The sequence below is a fragment of the Chlorocebus sabaeus genome, chromosome 7, assembly GCF_047675955.1.
Source record: "Chlorocebus sabaeus isolate Y175 chromosome 7, mChlSab1.0.hap1, whole genome shotgun sequence".
NCBI classification, from domain to species: Eukaryota; Metazoa; Chordata; class Mammalia; order Primates; family Cercopithecidae; genus Chlorocebus; species Chlorocebus sabaeus.
The window spans coordinates 42,570,292-42,590,300 of NC_132910.1; the positions used below are offsets into that span (position 1 = coordinate 42,570,292).

Consider the following 20,009-nt stretch of genomic DNA (forward strand, 5'->3'; position numbering starts at 1 on the left):
GACAAACCAGAGATTTAAAACTACGTCAGTCTGAATTCAAAAGCATCCCATTATACTATGTCCCAGATGTAAAAAACTATAAGCATGAGTACTACTTTAGAATTTACTTTTAGCATAAACTTTACATTTAAGAAATGTTCTAACTTTTTGTTTTATATTATTTGTCACATAAAATTTAGCCTCTTCAAACTGTGTTCTATAAATGTAGATAATTTTCTATAATCAGAAAACAGGCTACCACTTTTTTACAAAAATAAATGGTTTGCTGTGTTGATTCTAGAACCTTTTCTAGGGTCAGGAGAGTAGTAAAGCTACTGTTTAAAATAAAATGGTTTAGTTAATATGTATCTCATGTGTTTTTATCTAAACAATCAAGAAATTACTTTTATTGATGAAGAGATAACATTTTTGAAAAAACCCTGAAGTTTTTTAAAACATAAATGCTGTAGCCAAATGAAAAAAAAAGTTATCCTGTAATGTATTTTTCCTGTAACTATGAAATACTTAACTACAATATTGCACTCCCAGCATTATTATTGTTGCTACTTAATGAAATAACAACAGTAATAATATCTTCTTAAATTCCTAAATATAAAGCTAGAAACATAATAGGTCTAGTGCTTCTTTATTACAGGACTTTTTTTTTTTTTTAACCTTATACATTGGTAGTGCAATGTATGTGATAAATGCATTGGTAATGCGAATATATAATTATGATTATGTACTATTCAGATTGTCATCAGAAATAGAGAAATACTTTGACTTTAATCAAAATTCTTAATGGTAGTATGAACATTTTTAAATTTATTTTTTCCAAAGCATTGTTAAATAATTATCAGATTGGTGCAAAAGTAATTGCAGTTTTTGCCATTACTTTTAATGACAAAATTGACTTGCTAAGAAAAACAATAACTCTTTCTTCTTTTAATTAAGTATAGTGCTTATTATGAACTTAAAGTGGATCCTCCTTTTATATTGTGGAGAGCAGGTATGCTAATAGAAGAGAGAGAAATCCCTTTGACAGGAAATAAAATCCTGAATATTTTATAGATAATCAGCAGTACTGCAAGGGCTTCTGCTGTCTTTTATCAATCTGACTTTGTTTGGGCACTGAGATCTGCCAGTAGGTGAAATAGAGCAGGAGCTTACCATCATAGAATATACTGTACGTACTAGTTCAAGTTTAAACAATATCTTTGGTTTCAACAAAGGGTAGGCAATCATTACGTAAAATAGACATATTAATATTTTATTTTTACTTATGATCTAGGGGTCAGCAGGAAATGCATTGGGACTACATTTGAAGACTTACTTAGCTACATACTCATAGACACATACACACATGAGATAGTCATCTATATACAGATCTTTGTTATGAATAAGTGAATTATTTCCTTTATTTCAAAATTCTTGCACTAGTATGAATTATTATTTACTTCTTCTCTGCCAATAATAATATACTTTGCTTTTCTTTTTTCAGGGTTTAAACTTGAAAAGACTAGAGACAGTTCAAGGAGGGAGAGAGGTAAGAATGTTTAAAGAAGAGGGACAGGGAAAAAGAGGAAACATGGCTATGGTGTTGCAGTGATGTGGTGATGGTGATTGATGATAATTACATTGATAATGGAAATGGAGATGCATTGAAGAGAATGTTGTATGCATAAGGCTCCGTTCATTCTGGCCAAAGCATATTTTACATGTTTATGTAAATGTGTTATTTGTGCTTGTTCCTCTGAAGCTAAAGAAAATGTTGTTTCTCTGATTAGGCAAACATTGTTTCTGTTATAATGGATTTCTGTAGAAGCAGGTCCTTTCACTGGGGGCAGAAAAGCCTTTTTAAGCAAACATTACAATGCAATTTTTAAAACTGAGACTTACTGAGAAATTAGCAAAATTCTAACAATGCAAACATTTTATGACATTTGGGATTCTTCATTTTCCTGTCAAAGGCTTTTGGCATATGCTACTAGGTTGGTGTGCATTATTAGAGAGTATGAAGTTGCTCTGATAAAGCTAGTGATTTTAAAACTTCTTTCATTATTGCCTACCCCAGAAGCTTTATAACGAGGAGAAACTTTTCACAGTACCAAACATAATACCATAGAATTTATACTGTGCATGTTATTTTCTGATTCTAACTGAATGTGAAGACTTAACATCACTTACATTTTTTTCCATGCTAAATGTATAAATGCTGTACTTAACTCTGTGATTCAGGTTGCTGGGAGGTGTGGGAAGGGTGGAATATTTAATTCAGTAAATCAAAATATTCTCGCTGCACAAAAAAAATCATTTTTGGTGATACTTATATAGCAATTTTTGTACAAAAGTGAAGGTATTTTGTCCTATAAAATGAGGAAATAAATCATACTGTCCTCTCCATTTGTAGCCTCCTTTCTGTAGAAACAGATTTCTTCCCTATAGTGGTGTTTGCCAGCTTTCCTTGATGTTTTAATACCAGTTGCATGATTTTAGTATTTGACATTTTAGTTCCTAGTGAATTTGTCATTTAAGGTCTCTTTCCATTTTCTCAGCTATTTCCTATCCAGAAGAATCTATTTTTATTTAGAAACACATAAAGTTGGTTCACGTTGATGGAAGAGCTGGATGAGGTGAAACACAGATAAATCTTTAGATATTTTTCATGTTGTAGGAGAGCAAGATGATAAGAATATGGTCATCAGTATAACTGGGGAAAAATGCACTTCATAAGGGGATCTCAGAGCCTTTTACAGCTTTGTGAGAGTGACTGTTTTCATTCAGACATGACCAAAGTGGATCTACTTATAGAAAGAACTAAACTGATCACCTCCTAAGTGAAAGTTTACATCCAAGCAGTACTGCCGCAATTTATCTCTGCTGATTTAGTGCCTTTAGGGACATACAACTGGAGTTACTCGGCTTCTCCTTGCTGTTTCCTAGTCTAATAGCCGCTGTGTGTCAAAAGAAGGAAAACTGAAATCCATATATCCGTACAATGGCATTGCTAAATGGTGGCAAAATTCTGCATTTGTTTTACTAAGATTTTTATAGTTTTTCATTATGCATTATTTTTAAATGCATAATGATTGGGTTTTATTGAAAGAGTGGCTCTTAAATTGTATTGCTTATTTTTCTAACGTCCTTCGATTTTATTTTTATTATAAGTGCACTTATAAGTAAGGAACATGGTGAAAATGTGTTTAAATTAATTTTAGAAGTATATTGTTCTCAAAACTACCTTGTGATTTCTGTGAAGGTCAAAATTGTAATAATTTACAATTTAATGTATACATCTCCATAGAAGGGACAACATTGATTTTAGCCTTCTCCCTCAGGGTAATGGAATAATTATAAAAAGCTAAGGTCATGAAATTAACCATAATCCAGTAATGTCTTCTCCACTTGACACCTCTAATTCGTGACCAGAAAGTAAATGTCAACTATTAAAATTCAAAACAACTACTTTACGTCCACTTGGGGCAGCACAGGGTTACTTAGGCATATTTCTATTCAATCTAAATACTTACCTTAGCTTTCCCTGTGACTAAGAGGCCTAGTGTGTTCTAAGATAAGAAACTTTAGGGAGGTATCAGACAATTAGGTGAAGTATGTTGTAAAAACTGTTATTTTCAAGTCTCAATGGTAGATGACCTGTAAACAAAGAGTACAATTACTATGTTAAGGACCTTGTGATCTCACCTAAGAAATGGGACATGTATATATCTAATTTCTGTTTATTGTGTTCTATTACGTGTGTGCATAATACGATATACAATGTACTTCTGATTATGTTAAATTGAAAGGGGGTGGGGGTTAGAAAACTCTTACTCCAAATGATTTCCTAAAATTTCTCATTGTAATGCTATTATGATTGATAAATGACAATAATTACTTATTATGATGAATTAATTTCTCAGTTCAAATGACAGCTATTCCCAGTAGGTGTTGATGGATGCAATATCAAGGGCTTATTACCAAATAGTTATAAGAAGATTTAAGAAGTGCCATTTAAAATGTTCTATTTATTTATTGAAGTAATGAGAACAGAGTATTCATAGAAAATGAAGTAGACAGTAATATGCTATTTCGCTAAGTGGTAAATACCATTAAAAATCTAATTGCCAGACAAGAAGGCTAGATTTGAAACTATATGCTGTATAAAAATATAAATTAAGAAGAAGTGATTAAAATGTAAATTACTTTTCTAAAGGAAATAGAGATAGGTAACACCTAAATTGCTAAATTGTGAAATATATGAAAATAGTTATTAGCTGTATAAAATAACTCCAGTTATATTGGTATTTTTGCATTTTTATACATGCATATTGTGTATACAATTTGAGGGGGCTGATTATAATAGATAATAAAAAGCTTGTTTAAAAGGGGAGATTAGTAGAATGCTATACAAAATGTGATGGTTTAACAGGTATTTCTAATTGATTATAAATAATTTTCTTGCATCCAGTGGGATTTTGCAACTCATAGAAAAACCTCAGTGAAATTGACTGGGTAAGACACATAGATAAATCATTATTTTTTTCATTAAGTGTGTATAACACTAAGTTACTGTAATTTTTCTTAAAATACTTTAAAATACCTTTGTTATTTTAGGTAGGTTTTTTTTTTTTTTTTCCAAAGGTCAGTTTTTAAGTATTAAAGCTTCATCTGTGTGTGCCTGTGTGCACAGTTTTGGAATGGCAGATTGTCTCTATTTTTACCCTACCTCAAAAATGCCCAGCCATTGGTATTCTGAATATTCTGTGTCACAGGTCTAAAATCACATGATATGTGACTTTATATCATGATGAGGAGAACTAATAATTATGGTTCAATATCTAAATCAGGAATAAATATTTAGCTTCTGAAATTCTATTGAATGTGATAAGCTAATATGAAATACACTAGCTATTGGAATTTTTGGATTAAGGCTGTTATTGGAAGTTACAGAAACTCAGGAACCAAAGAGGCTATGCAAATGAAGTACAAATGTGTAGTGATCAAGGATCACTTTTATATAATTGGCATGACTCAGATCTCTTAAAGTGATGAACAGTCTTGACAGGGATAATGTTGCCGTTATTAATCTGGAATTCTGAAAAAAGGTTAATATTGGTACACTTGAATATTTTAGATAAATAGTTTACACTCTTATAAAACTGATTATAAATATGCTTCTTAAACATCAGAAAGAGAATTAACACTTTAGGTAATTTCTAAAGTATTTAGAAATATGATCAACAACTTTATAGACATACTCATTCCACATTACTGCAAAAATTCCCACGTGTTTTGGAAATTTTTCAGTTGATGATATTTGCATGATCATGCCATTGATATTAAAAACATTCCACTTTTATTTGTGGGATTGCAAGCACAGATAGATTCTTACAGACACTTAGGAAAAAATTATACATTTTAAATTATTTAAATAGCTGATTTATGAATGTATCATTCTCAAGAAAATAATGAGCATATCTTATAACCTGTTATCTATTTTGGAGTCCAGAATGCTTCACTAATTTTCTCTGCTGGATTACAGTGTGCTGATTCTCTATTTTCTTTGCTGAAAACCAAAAATAGGAAATTATTGATGATACAAACCTCAGAGACTTAAAGAAACATAATTAGAGACAGTTGAAAAAAGGCAGATTGAAAATCAATGTTTAGTTAAATACTCTTTTCCCAAACCTGTTTTATATTTGCATTAATTAATCATTGAAAATAATACTTCAAGATTCTTTATTGATGTAAACTATCATTTGAGCATATAACATCCTAAAGAAAGTAATTATTTTATTCTGATAGTGGACTGTATGCCTTTGCTAATAGACTTGGATAGACTTTGCACTGTTTTATCTTTTGAGGAATTACATATTTCTACTTGAAATGGAAAATCATTTTAATTCTCTCCAAAAGAGAAAATTCTGAGAATCAGATAAATTATATTCTGAATTTCAAAGTAACTTGTCAACCTGTAACATTAACACTAGAATGATTTCAATTGGAACGAAATAAAAATCACCAATGATTTCTCTTTCCATTTATGACTTAATTAGAATTATGAATCAGACTACTTTAGGACTAGGTTATTGCTTGAGTTAAGCAAAGTCACTCTATTCTCTTGCCTGAGAGATCACTGGAGAGAATTGTTTTTTGTGGTTTTCTTTTTTGAGATGAAGTCTTGTTCTGTCACCCAGACTGAAGAGCAGTGGTGAGATCTCTACTCACTGCAAACTCCGCCTCCCGGGTTCACGCCATTCTCCTGCCTCAGCCTCCTGAGTAGCTGGGACTACAGGTGTGCATCACTAGCCCCGGCTATTTTTTTTTTTTTTTTTTTTTTTTTTTTTGTATTTTTAGTAGAGATAGGGTTTCACCGTGTTAGCTAGGATGGTCTGGATCTCCTGACCCTGTGATCCACCCGCCTTGGCTTCCCAAAGTGCTGGGATTACTGGCGTGAGCCACCACGGCCAGCTGAGAATTGTTTTTTTTAAAGGGATAAAAGAAGAAAAATATGCAACTTCTAAGAACAGAACTAAAATTGAAGAAAATGTACTATTCTTGGGAATAAGAGTTAGCAAAAACCATTAGGCAATATTGTTCTCTTAAGGTCTAGTATTTTTTATAATTTGGAAATTATAGAAGATAACTATACTTATTTTATAGCCTTGTGCCTTGAATAAAAAGTATCTTCCAATAGAAATAGATCATGATTACAAGTTTTTTTTTGATAATTTTTTTGCAAAACTTGCTTCTACTTGTATGTTTTCTTTATTGTCTAATATGCAGAATATAGTATCTTGAATTTTCTACTTCAGTTCAACTTTAGATATCCCATTCTTAGTTTCTGTATAGTTTAGTAGAATAAGAAAATCTTTTATGATCTCAGTGATGACAATTTTTTGGGAAATATATAGAATTTTTCAGTTGTTAGGTGCCTGTAGCCTGACACTAAGATGTATCTGATGAACAGTGTGAATTTGAGATCAAGAGACCCTTTAAGGACTCAGTAAAAAAAAAACTCAGAACTCAGAATTGACAGGCAATAAGGAGAGTAAAGATCTTTATACTTACTGTCAATGAAAAGAGTCAAACTCTGTAAAATATTGGAAGAGATTTATTCTGAGCCACATAAGTGACCATGGTCTGTGACACAGCCCTAAGGAGACCCCGAGAACTGGTGCTCAAGGTAGTAGGAGTGCAGCTTGGTTTTTTACCTTTTAGGGAGGCATGAGACATCAATGAAATACATTTAAGAAATACATTGGTTTGGTCCAGAAAGACAGGACAGCTCAAAGCAGCGGGTGGTGTGGGGGAGGCTTCCAGGCTATGGGTAAATTTAAACATTTTCTGTTTGACAATTGGTTGAGTTTATCTAAAGACCTGGGATGACAGAAAGGAAATGTTCAGGTTAAGATAAAAGACTGTGGAGACCAAAGTTCTTTTGAGGTCTTATAGTGGCTGCACTTAGAGACAATAGATGACAAGGATTTCTTATTCAGATCTTTAAAAGGTGCTAGACTCTTAGTTAATCTCTTTAGACTTGAGAGGGCCAGGAAGAAAAAGAACCAGCTATGTTAATAGAGTTTCTTTACAGATGCTAATTTTCCCCCACAAAGGACAACTTTGCAGGGCCATTTCAAGATATCGCAAAGAAACATGTTTTGGGGTGAAATATTTTGATTTTCTTCTTTGACTTGTAATGTTATGCCAGAGCCAGGTTAGAAAGTAAGTCACAATATATAGAGTTATATAAAACCCATCTGATGAGAATTTATAATTTGTAGGGCATGACTCCCCAGACCTTTTATATAGGAATTTGGGCAAGATTTTAAAAAAAAGTCAATTTAGTCCTTATTATAAATCAACATTTAATTAGAAGAACTACACATTACAAGACCATAATAATTGTTCCTGTTTCAAAAGTTTGTTGAGAAAATGATATGCATATAATATGATATGCATATCAATGATATGCATAATGATATGCAAATAATATGCATAAAGCTCTTTGAGTAGTGTCTGGCACATAGGAAGCATCCAACATGTGCAACAGTTACCATTATTATTATTATTATTATTTATATAATCAGGTCTTTCCTTCATATTTTGTTCTGTCAGAGATGCTATTTGGATATTTTACTGTCTGCGTTGACTAGTCTACACCATGACAATCAATAATATCCTAGGCCAAGTCTGCTTTTTAAAGGATTTTACATTCCAAATTTGTTCTGAGGTAGCAAATCCCAAATATGGCAACAAATTCTACTTTGGAATCTTTATTTAACCTCGAATATTCTATTTCCACATTTCATATTACAGATGAGAGAAAAATATTTAGCTTTTCTACTTATGGCATTTTTTATTGAAGGCAGTGCTTAAGGACTATAGGTTTTATAAGCTGTTTTTCACATCCTATATATGTTCTGGGTCATCTTCAGATTGGATTTTGAAGATCTCTTCTATGTTTGTACATCACTGACATTCCAAGAAATGACCCCAAAGAAACCCATTGATCAAGCAAAACTAAGCTTAGTAGATCTACTTTAGTAAGAAAGATCACAGTATTATCTCAAATGGTGAGAAAACAAAAGTGCACGCAGTTTAACTTTTTTCTCCTTCTTTGGAAGTGTTTGACTGGTTATCTGAATCAGATATGTGCCTAGAGTAGGCGCATAGTGATAGAAAAATACTTTGCAAGACAAGCAGGAAAAAAAAAAAGAGAGAAAGGGAAGGGGAACAAGTGAGGGGGAGCCAGCTTCTGACAGATATAAAATCATTGTGGGATGATAAAGCAGCCTTAAATGTAAGAAATCCATTACACACATAGACACACACATGCACAGAAAGCCACATAAAATAATATTTACAATATGATTAAGCAGTAATTTGAGACTAATCAATTACATGAAGAAACAGTTCAACCATCATGTTCCCAAGATAGAGTTCTCCAAAATGGACACTAATTTAGATTGTACCTGGTAGGATTATGCCAGTTAGAGACATATGCACATGAGTTAAACTGAAACGTAAGTAGGAATTTGACTGAAATGTCAAAAGAACTGATAAGAGCACATGAAAATTTTGCTGGGGCAACCTCTTAAGAACCTGGTTTAAGACCAGGTTGAGCATGGTGAAACCCTGTCTCTCCTAAAATACAAAAATTAGCCAGGCGTGGTGGCACGTGCCATAATCACAGCTACTTGGGAGGCTGAGGCAGAGGAATCTCTTGAACCCGGGAGGCAGAGGTTGCAGTGAACTGAGATTGCTCCACTTGCACTCCAGCCTGGCAACAGAGCAAGACTCAGTCTCAAAAAAAAAAAAAAAAAAAAAAAAAAAAAAAAAGACCAGGTTAGGGGCCTGACAAACCCTCTACCTCCAAGCAAAATGAAACTAAATGGAACAAACAAGACAAGATTGAGGAAGGCCCTCATAAGGTTTTGAAAAGGTAATCAAAGTAATTTGTCCAAAGAACATCAAGAACTTCTGAACTCCTGAGTCTTTATAACTATACCTCTTAGTGACTCAGAGAGTGACAAAAACAAACGGTAATGTCGTTTCTCATCACGGATAAGTGGTTTTGAAGTTGATTAAATAATCAAAGGATTACTTAAAAAGCATTCTCATTTCTAGGAGGCAGAAACTTTGTATTTGAGAGATGACAAAAATAAATTAAGTTGAGTCCCAAAGCAGGATTCTCCTCACTTTTACAGTCAGACAGACCTCTGAATGGGAGACTTATGAGGCCTCAGAGAAGCATGTTTCAGAGGAACTCTTGCAGGTGGGTTTCAATTCACCATGTGTTGTATCTCTACAGTTTTTCACTGTTGATGCCACAAAAGACCACAATGAAAGAAATCTGTTGAGCGAACAAAGCTAGTATGTTAGATCCCATGCAATAAAAAAAGAGCACTACATTAACAAAGTTTTTGTAAGTCTCTAAATGGGAAAATTAGGAGAAGATATTTTACAAGATGTTAAAATCCAGACTGGGTTAGTTAAAGGGAGGTTTTGCAAGGTTGAGAATAGGCAGGGATTAGGCAGATTTTATGACACTGTAGCTTCGTACAGCACGGTTAGATATTGTGATTCAAGGTTCTGAAATGAAACATATTTTTCTTGTTCATGTCTTTTCTTTTTAATCTGGATATAAGTAAGGTTTTGTAGCTTTACAGTGGATTTTACAAAGAGGCGAGGACCAAGAAGGATTACAGTAGAAGGATTTTGACTTTTGAATCAATATACATTTAGATTTCTCTTTTTATAAGGAACATAAATTATTTTTAGAATCAGTTCAACCTTAGAGATATTTTTATTTGAAAAGGCAAAAAACGAATGATAATGTTTATTTTGCTCCGTTGTATATTTATTTGAAAGCATATTCTTAAACAAACTTATAGCGTTTTTGTGTGTGCAACAGATTATGTAATTATTTCTTGCTCTTTAACTATGCCAATTAATATAAAAGAAAATACTACTCCAGATGGTTGAACTGATTCAGCTTGCTTTTATCAGAAAAGTATTTATTCATATCCAAATGAGGGTGAACTCTTATGATTCCCTTCTTAATTACAAATAGAAGCTAACTGCCACCTCAAAAATATAGAGAAGAAAACAACCATTTTCATTGTTTTGATACTTACCATATCACAGTAAGATTTTTTTTTCCCTGTTTTGGTTTATATTTTCATCTTGAACAAATAATCCTCGTGTAAACTATCTCATTTTTTAAATTTTTGGCATTGCCATGTAACATATTTAGTTCCTGTAAAACCGCAACGGAAAAACGCTGCTCTTCTCTGGAGAACTTTGTTGCCCTTCTCTGAGCTTGGCAATAGATCTCCGGATTTCTTCCCACCTCTTAGTCATCTCTCCTTCAAGGTCAATTATTTGACATTAGGTCCATTCTCTGTTCACATCCTATCCTCCAAGCACTTTGAAACAATCTCCAGCCATTGGTCGTCACTCAGCCCCGTGAAAGATGATCACTTCTAATGAGTTTTTACCGTTGTCTTTTAATCATACCAAAGGGGCCCCTCAGTATCTTCCCAGTGATCACTACATGCTCACCTGTATGTCATCTAAAACTTTTAAATAAGATTACCTAATAATGGAAAAAAAAATGTATTTCTAATTTTTTAGCTCCTAAGAAACATGATGTTGTCAAACTATTTTATAAACAATTGACTCAATTAGATTAAAAATCCAAGAATTAGAGACTTTCAGTCTTATACAAATATTAGTTGTGTTCAAAATAATAGCTTTAAGTAGAATTGCTACTCTACACTACATTTGTCTGCTCAAGCTGCTGTAACAAATTACCACCAAGTAGGTGACTTTAATGGCATCATTTTAATTTTTCACAGTTCTGGAGGCTAGAAATCTTTGATGCCAGCAACAAAATCAGCAGGTTTGCTTTCTCCTCAAGCTCCCTTCTTGGCTTGCAGATGATCACCTTCTTGCTATGTCCTCACATGCTCTTTACTCTGCTTATTCCTGGTGTCCCTTTGTGTGTCCAAATTTCCTAATAAAGGCAATAGTCAGATAGGATTAGAACCCAGCCTAACAGCCTCATTTTATTTTTCTTTTTGGTTTAAATTCATGCGGTACAGGTGTAATTTTGTTACATGCATAGATTGTGTGGTGGTGAAGTCAGGGCTTTTAGGGTATCGTTCACCTGAATAATATACATTGTACCCATTACGTAATTTATCATCATCCATCCCCCACTCCTACCCTCTCACCCTTCTGAGTCTCTACTGTCTTATCATTTCACTCTTTACCTTCATATAGTGTTTAGCTCCCACCTATACAATAGAAAATGCAGTATATCCTTTCTGTGTCAGAAAGTTATCCTTTAAAAGCCTTATCCCCAAATATAACCACATTAGGAGGTCCTGGGGGCTAGGACTTTACCATATAAATTAGGGGAGGACATAACACACACTACAAGTAATATGACTGCATCATCTGTTTCCCTCAAAAAAAGGGCTTCCTCTTTGCCCTATACTATTTACCCAAGAGCTTCTTGTTCTCTTCAATAACCTTGAAACTTGATCACATTCAAATTCCAACCATTAACAGTAAACAAAAAATAACAGACCAGGCGCGGTGGCTCATGCCTGTAATCCCAACACTTTGGGAGGCAGAGGTGGGCAGATCACAAGGTCAGGAATTTGAGACCAGCCTGGCCAATATGGTGAAACTCCGTCTCCACTGAAAATACAAAAATTAGCCAGGCATGGTGGTGGGCGCCTATAGTTCCAGCTACTTAGGAGGCTGAGGCAGGAGAATTGCTCGAACCCAGGAGGCGGAGGTTGCAGTGAGCTGAGATCACACGACTACACTCCAGCCTGGGTGACAAAGCGAGACCATCTCAAAAATAAATAAATACATAAATACATAAATACATAATAAAATAACACTTATAAATAGTTCCCTATCTACAGTTATGATATCCCAAGTGCTCTGAAAACTGGTTTATTTTTTCCTCAAAGGGAGGCTCAAGCTAGTTTAACGGTAAAAACTTGTCCTAAACTAAAAGACCTACTTACAGGCTTTGTTTTTTCCACTTCACATGAACATTTATATGTTTTGCTGCAGAAACATGAGAGTGTTTGTACAGCCTGCTTCTCTAAACCTTACTGGGGATATTTTTGAAATGTGGTAAATGCTCTTTATTATTATTTGAAAATCAAAGTAATTCTGAATTACCAGATACATATGGTCTTCAGAATTTTAGATAAGGAATTGCAGGACTGTGGTAAGATATATTTCACTCTGAACACCTGAAAAACAGGGTCCTCTTTGCCATAAAAATTGAGTTAGCATGTACTAAGTGCTTATCACGGGCCGGGTGTTGTTGTAAGCACTTTACACATATTCAATCATTTAATTATCCAGTAAACTTTAGAAATAGTCACAATTCTTCTCATTTCAATAAAGAAGAAATGAAATCAGAAAGTGTGTGAATAACTTTCCCAAAGTCTTACAGTTAGTAAGCCCATGAGGCCAGAATTCAAAGCTAGAAAATATGTCTCCAGAGTAAAACTTAAACAATACACTATGACTTATAAGGAGAGAAATGAACAGACATACTACAACTGAATAATTTTGGACTAATGGCATTCCTTGAGAGCATTAGCTAATCTCCACTTAACTAAACATTTCTATTCTCTCTCCCTCTTTTTCTACTCTTTCCCCGGTCTATCTTCTTGCCTACCTATTCATTGCCTATAGGTGTTATCTCATCCAAGACATGACTGTAACTACTATTTTGATGTGCTTTGGAATTGTTGGATTACAAAGAATAGAAACTTATGTGTCAGGTGCATCCATTTGGTCTCGGTCTTTGTCTTTTGGAAAATGGACAGTTATTTATTCTATTTCTCTTTTCTCAAATTCCACACCATTGTACTCTGTGCAAGCTAGATAGCCTCTTTACTTTTTTTCCTTGTACTTTGTCCTCCATGATAACCTTCAAATGATGGTGTCAGCTATCTACTCTATGGATGACTTATAATTTCTAATTTTTGACAGTGTGGTATAATTTTCCCAGGTTCATCTACATGATTCAATCAAATACGGCCATGTGCCACAGAATGACATTTTGCCCAAGGATAGACTGCATACATGACAGTGGTTTCAAAATACTATAATGGAGCTACCCTATACTGGTGTATTTTTTTTTTTAGTCTTTCATAACATATTTTCACTGTAACTTTTCTCTGTTTAGATATGCTTAGATACACAAATATTTAACACTGTTTTACAATTGTCTACAGTATTGAGTCTCATAACATGCTGTACATGTTTGTAGCCTGAGAACAGTAGGCTATACCACATAGCTCAGGTGTATAGTAGCCTATGCCATCTAGGTTTGTGTAAGTGGACTCTGTGATGTTCACACAATAATAAAATCACCTGACAATGCATTTCTTTTTTCTTTTGAGACAGAGTTCCACTCTGTCACCCAGGCTTGAGTGCAGTGGCATGATCTTGGCTCACTGCAACCTCCACCTTCCGGGTTCAAGCTATTCTCCTGCCTCAGTCTTCTGAGTAGCTGGGACTGCAGGTGTGTGCCATCATGCCCCATTAACTTTTTGTATTTTTAGTAGAGACGGGGTTTCACCATATGAGTCAGGATGGTCTTGATCTCCTGACCTTGTGATCTGACTGCCTCAGACTCCCAAAGCGCTGGGATTACAGGTGTCAATACATTTCTTAGAATGTATCCCCATGGTTTAGCAATGTGTGACTGTAATTATGCTTTAGTAACAGGAATTTAAGAAAAAAGTGTTTTCTTTTTCTGTTTTTTTTTCTTTTTGATGTTTTGAAAAACGAAGAAAAAAATTGAATGATAAAAGCACCATTTAGCCTATCTTTTACATTTACCACCAGTAATATAATAGAAGATTCTCATGATCTAGAAATATTGTGTGTGGGAAAGACATTAAGGCACTGTGGTAGGGAAGATATGGCATTAATAGCCCTTCTAGAATTAAGGTTGGGCAGTGCTGGCTAACATTTCAGTTTTCTTTTGTTATTTTTTGAGATGGAGTGAGGAAAATAAGAAATTTGCCTGAAACAAACAGTTTGTAGACTCTATCAGCTTTCCTTTTGATTTTCTCTGTATTTCTGCCATAGCTATGTACTGATCATTGTTGAAAAGTGCTTCTTGGTTATCCAAGTAGACATCTACTCCAAGTCTATTTCAGTGGAAGTGAGGTAAAAGTCTTATCTTTCATTGATTTAAAGTAACTAACCCTATGAAGAGAGACAAATGGTAACAATACAGTTAATTATAACAGTTGTCTATATTACTGATCCAATGTATATCTGATCCATTGTATTTCTTAAATCATTGCCAATATGTCATTCCTGACTGTGGCCTATAAATCTCTTTTGTGAGCTATAGAGAAAGAGATCAGATACTATTCTGCAAAGGAAAATTCACAATATATTTGCTTGTCCATTTCTATATGGCATTGGGGTAGATAGTCACAAATAGAACTTTGAAGATTGTCCTCTAAAATGGTTGAGAGAAAATATATGGCTTATTTGAATTTGTATTTTTATTTGTAATTACTCAGAATGTTAGATTTAAAATGAGCAAATTAATGAAATACAGCAATTTTAACTCATCTGCCTATTAACTGATACCATTGTCAAACCAAATCATAAGTGTTCTCCTATGCGTTATATAAAAATAAATTGAAATGCAGATTTGCTTTATACTTTGAAGTATAGTACTTAAAAAATTTAACATATTTGTTGAAACACATGGAGTCAATTTTAAGGTTCTGTGCATACTGTATACAACCTGTTAGCCTCGTTTTTATCGAAAATAGACAAGTGTTTATTCATTTCTTGCTTCCAATGGTGGCCTATCAAAACTGTTGCTTTCTCCTCTGACAAGTTATATTTAGTAACTGCGATGGTTAATTTTAGGTGTCAACTTGACTAGATCAAGGAATACGAAGATAGCTGGTAAAGTATTATTTTTGGGTATGTCTGCGAGGGTGTTTCTAGAGAAGATTGGCATTTGAATCAGTAGACTGAATAAGGAAGATCTGCCCTCACCCAATGTGGGTGGGCACCATCAAATCAGCTGAGGACTCAGATAGAATGAAAAGGCAGAAGAAAGGCAGATTTGCCTTCTCTGTCTTCTGGAGCTGGAGCACCCTTCTTCTCTTGCCCTTGGACATCAGAACTCTAGGTTCTCTGGTCCTTGGACTCTGACTTGTAGCAACATCCCCACCCCATTCTTAGGCATGCAGCCTTGGACTGAGAGTTACAGCATCTGTTTCCCTAGTCCTGAGGCCTTTGGACTAGGACTGAGCCATACTACTGGCTTCCCTTATTCTGCAGGTCACAGACAGACTAGCAGGGGACTTCTCAAGCTCGATGATCTCTTCAGCCAGTTCCCCTAACATATCCCCTCTCTCTCTATCTATCTATCTATCTATCTATCTATCTATCTATCTATCTATCATCTATCTACCTACCTACCTATCTACCCACCTACTTATCTAACCTGTCTCCTAAATGTTCTCTCTCTCCAGAGAAACCTAACTAATACAGTCATTTATTAGCCCTAGTATATTTTCTGGAAGCAAAGCTCACAAAGATTATTGAGGGTAGGTAGTCCTAAGTTTAAAAAAAAAAAAAAAAAAGTGTCAGAAGTGTAGGGAGATCAAAAGCATTAAGTAAAGCAAATTATCTTCCAATTTTGCCTTGAAAAGAATATGACTTTTTTGATGGAATAAAACAGGTGATAGTCAGGTTGAAAATAAAAGTTCAAGAGTTGGCAACAAGAAAATGAATGTGAAAAGTGTATTCAAGAATTTGGCAAATAAAGGAATTTAAAAGAACAGGATGCTACCTGGAGAATATAGTAACTTCGATATTCATTTTGGAGTAATTCATAAATGTTTTAATGTAGAACTCCGGTCAAAGAAAACTGCAAGTGATTTAGGCATTAAGAGAGTCCATGGTTTCTCAAAGGGTAGTAAAATAATTTATTAGAATTTTGTGTATGTTTTGTAGACAAAGACATCTATGATACAAAAATTCATTAAATTATCTCAAAACCAAATAATAATTTTATAATAGAAGGCACTATAGCATATTAAACTTTTTATACAGCACATATTTTGGAGCTTCTTATGCAAGTTCTGCCTTGTGCTCAGATAAAAACTAAGCAAATTAAGGAAATTTAGCAATTTTAACTCATCTACCTGTTATCTGACACCATTGCCAAACCATATCATCAGTGTTGTCCTATGTTTAGTTATGTAAAGACTAATTGAAATGTAGATTTACTTTATATTCTAGAAAAATGGAATTTAAAAAATTAACACATTTATTGAGACACATGGAGTCAGTGAGCAATGTGATGTTGAACAAGTTGCCTATCTTTTCATATTTCAATTGTTTCTTCACTAGAAAAAAATAAAGTTGGTGTTTTTTTTTTTTTTTATCTTATCTTACAGGATTGTTATCTTATAGCATCCTTATAGGATCCTATAGTAACCTTATCTTATAGGATTGTTATGAATAGATAAAATAACATTGCCTATAAAAATGATCTCAATATCTGGTACCAAAAAAATACTCACTAGGAAAGTTTTCAATACCATTGTTTCTGTTACTTCACTTTGAATTAAGAAGACAGTAGACATTCTACTCACAAAGTGTAAAGCCACTTACTCAACACCATATCTCACATTGAATAGTGGCCTATTTGAGGAGAAACTTCTCAGGAATTACTAGTTGCAAAAATAATACTTGACACGTTTCTATAATGTTGTGCTTATCACATTGTACTGTGACTCTTTCTGTTTATCCTCTGTCAGTCTGTCAAATAGACTGTGAGTTCCTAGAGAACACTGTCTTATTCCACTCATGTTCATAAAACCTTGTATGGCTTCTAATATGTAGTAAGCACCCAATAAATGTTTGCGAGTTGAATGTTGTTTCTTTTTTTAAGATCATTAAGAGTTGGGTTTACGGCAAATGATACTGGTTTCTTTCTGCATACATAGATCATTCATTCTTCATTTTTTTTCCTTTCGCCTTTCATATATTTAATTATTTGTTGGGGTAAATCATAAATAAATAGAGCAGTAAAAGTTGGTAAGTATATTTAATTTAATTTATTCCCATAATATCCTACTTAAATATATAGATGATGATAATAGTATGATAATAGTTGGCACTTCTTAGGTGTATTTGAGTTATTGAAATTTGATATAGTGAGAAAAATAAATATTTATATAGCCTGATTTTATGGGAAAAATTTTTAAATGTGGTTGAATTTTTTTTTTATTGACAAGTTTTGTAATTTTAAAGCTGGTGATCCAAGTGAATTTTAAAGCATGTTTATGCTGTTACATGATGGGGCAAACTCAACTGGTTAAATTACCCATTACCCGTTGTCAGAATTAAATTGTACAAGGTCTACAGACACTCATCACTTTTATCTAATGTGACCACCTTGAACTGTAATTCCCTTTTGAATACATAAGGCTGATTCAGGTGAAAAGAAGATTAACTGATTGCCTAAAGTTATGTAATGCATGTGGATTTTAAAATGACGTTGTTAAATGGTATTTAAACTAATGTGTAATAAGTAAGGAAGGACACTCTTTAAAATGACACAAAAGTGATATATGAATATGAGGACCAAGAAACTGTGCATTGGCACATAGAAAATATTAGTCATTGGACAATAAAATTAATTAATAGAAGAAGTGTTTTTCATAATTTCTGCTAACATAAGAGGTGAAATAAAAGGGAGTAATTTGGATTTTAAAAATAAAATAAAGATTGTGTATATTTTAGGAGATCATAAATTTGTAGGTATTAAGTAGCATGAATAACTCTTCTTTTCCATCCTGAAAACTCTACCAATGCAGAGTTAATACTCTAAATTCATGAGGTAGTCTGTAATATAAAACATTAAACCAACTGGGCTCTTTTCCCAGGAATCACTGAAGCAAGAAATACTGTATCAGGAGAGAGGAAAAGAGAAAAAGAGAGAAAAAAGAAGACAATAAAACAAAACAAAACAAAAAAAAAAGGAAAGAAAACTAGATGGTTGAATTTAATAGGATAAGTGGAAAAGCTGTCCGTTTTATATGCAGTCAAATAAAATTTTCTCTCTAACCTTGGAAGGGCTACTCTTAAAGCATAAACCAGTTTTAGGTTATGAAAGGAAATTAAAATATGCCTTATTTCATGTAACTGTAGGGAAAGCACTTTATAGCCCTGCCTTTAAACCTTAAAGTCAGCTTTACCGTGTTTTTAAAAGTTATATTCTGGTATTGCTGAGCTACTCCTATTACAAAGCTATTTCCAAAGCCACGTTTGTGGTCTAAGCATGTATCTAACTTACTAAGGGACCGTCCTGAAAAATTGAGGGCAAATCCAGCTTTTATTTTTGCTCATTGAATAATGATGTTTCCTAAAGATCTTTGTCTCATAGGTCTTCCTTTTTTGACACTTTTTTTTTCCTTTTTCTGAGTAATCTCATACCTTAAGTGATTATAAAGTTTGACTGTGTTCTGATGGTTCTTAAGTTTTTATCTTTCTCTCTAGACCTATGTATTTATTTACTTGTTGGGTATTTCGACCTAAGTATTCTGTAAGTTTTAAAAATATGTACAGAGACAATGAATTTGATAATCTTTATTATCTTTGTTCTTTCCTCGTTCATGCACAAATTCTTTCTGCTTAGTTTTCTGTTTCATTTAATGTATTACTACTTAAGGGTCACTCATTGCAGAAAACATTGAATCAACCTTACTTCTTTCTCTCTTATACTCCCTGTTCTCAAGGTCACTATGCAGTCTCTACTTCAATCTCAGTTTTATTTCTTCTTGTTTATCCCAATTAGTGTTGAGTGAGTTTGTGTCTTCATCATCTCTCAAGGAAATTATGATCATAACCTCTTAATAGTTTCTCCATCCTCTGTCCTCTCCCATCTTCAGCCTCTCTTCTATATTGTTACTGGAATATAATTACAAGATATTCTCATGGAATAATATTACTACCTTCCCGTCACACAAAGATAAGGGCTAAACTTCTCAACACATCAACTAAGACTTTAGCAAATAGGCCTTAACTTCCCATTTTAGAAATATCCAAATTCTCTCATCTCTTCTTCAGCTAAGACATAATGAGGGAATTTTAGTTTTTCTTTGAGACCTAGTGCAAATGGCGTCTCATTCAGCAGAAGTTACCTATTCTATGGCATATTTGCACTTGTTATAGCTGCTGCTGTAGAAATTATTACATTTTAAAATATTAATTGCCTTACATGTGTCTTTTTTACTAAATCCTGAAATCTTCTAGGTAGGGATTGTGTCTTTTATATCTTAACAATCTTCAGAACTTGATTTAAGAGACTTAAGTACAGGAAGTGTTTATTAAACATTTGTTGATAGAACAAATGCATGACATTGTGTTGGGAGGCTCTGAGTTGCAAGGGTGACCTTCTTGAGATTTGCAGGAATTACCACTAGATG

General features: G+C 33.6%; 1 protein-coding gene across 1 annotated transcript in view; it reads left to right on the top strand.

Moving 5' to 3' along the window:
• CCSER1 (coiled-coil serine rich protein 1) overlaps window positions 1–20,009 on the top strand; it is a 1,436,819-nt gene that overhangs the window by 954,653 nt on the left and 462,157 nt on the right. Inside the window, exon 10 of the mRNA XM_073017490.1 lies at window positions 1,481–1,525. Coding sequence (XP_072873591.1) covers window positions 1,481–1,525 — 45 coding nt within the window. The remainder of the gene's footprint in view (window positions 1–1,480; window positions 1,526–20,009) is intronic.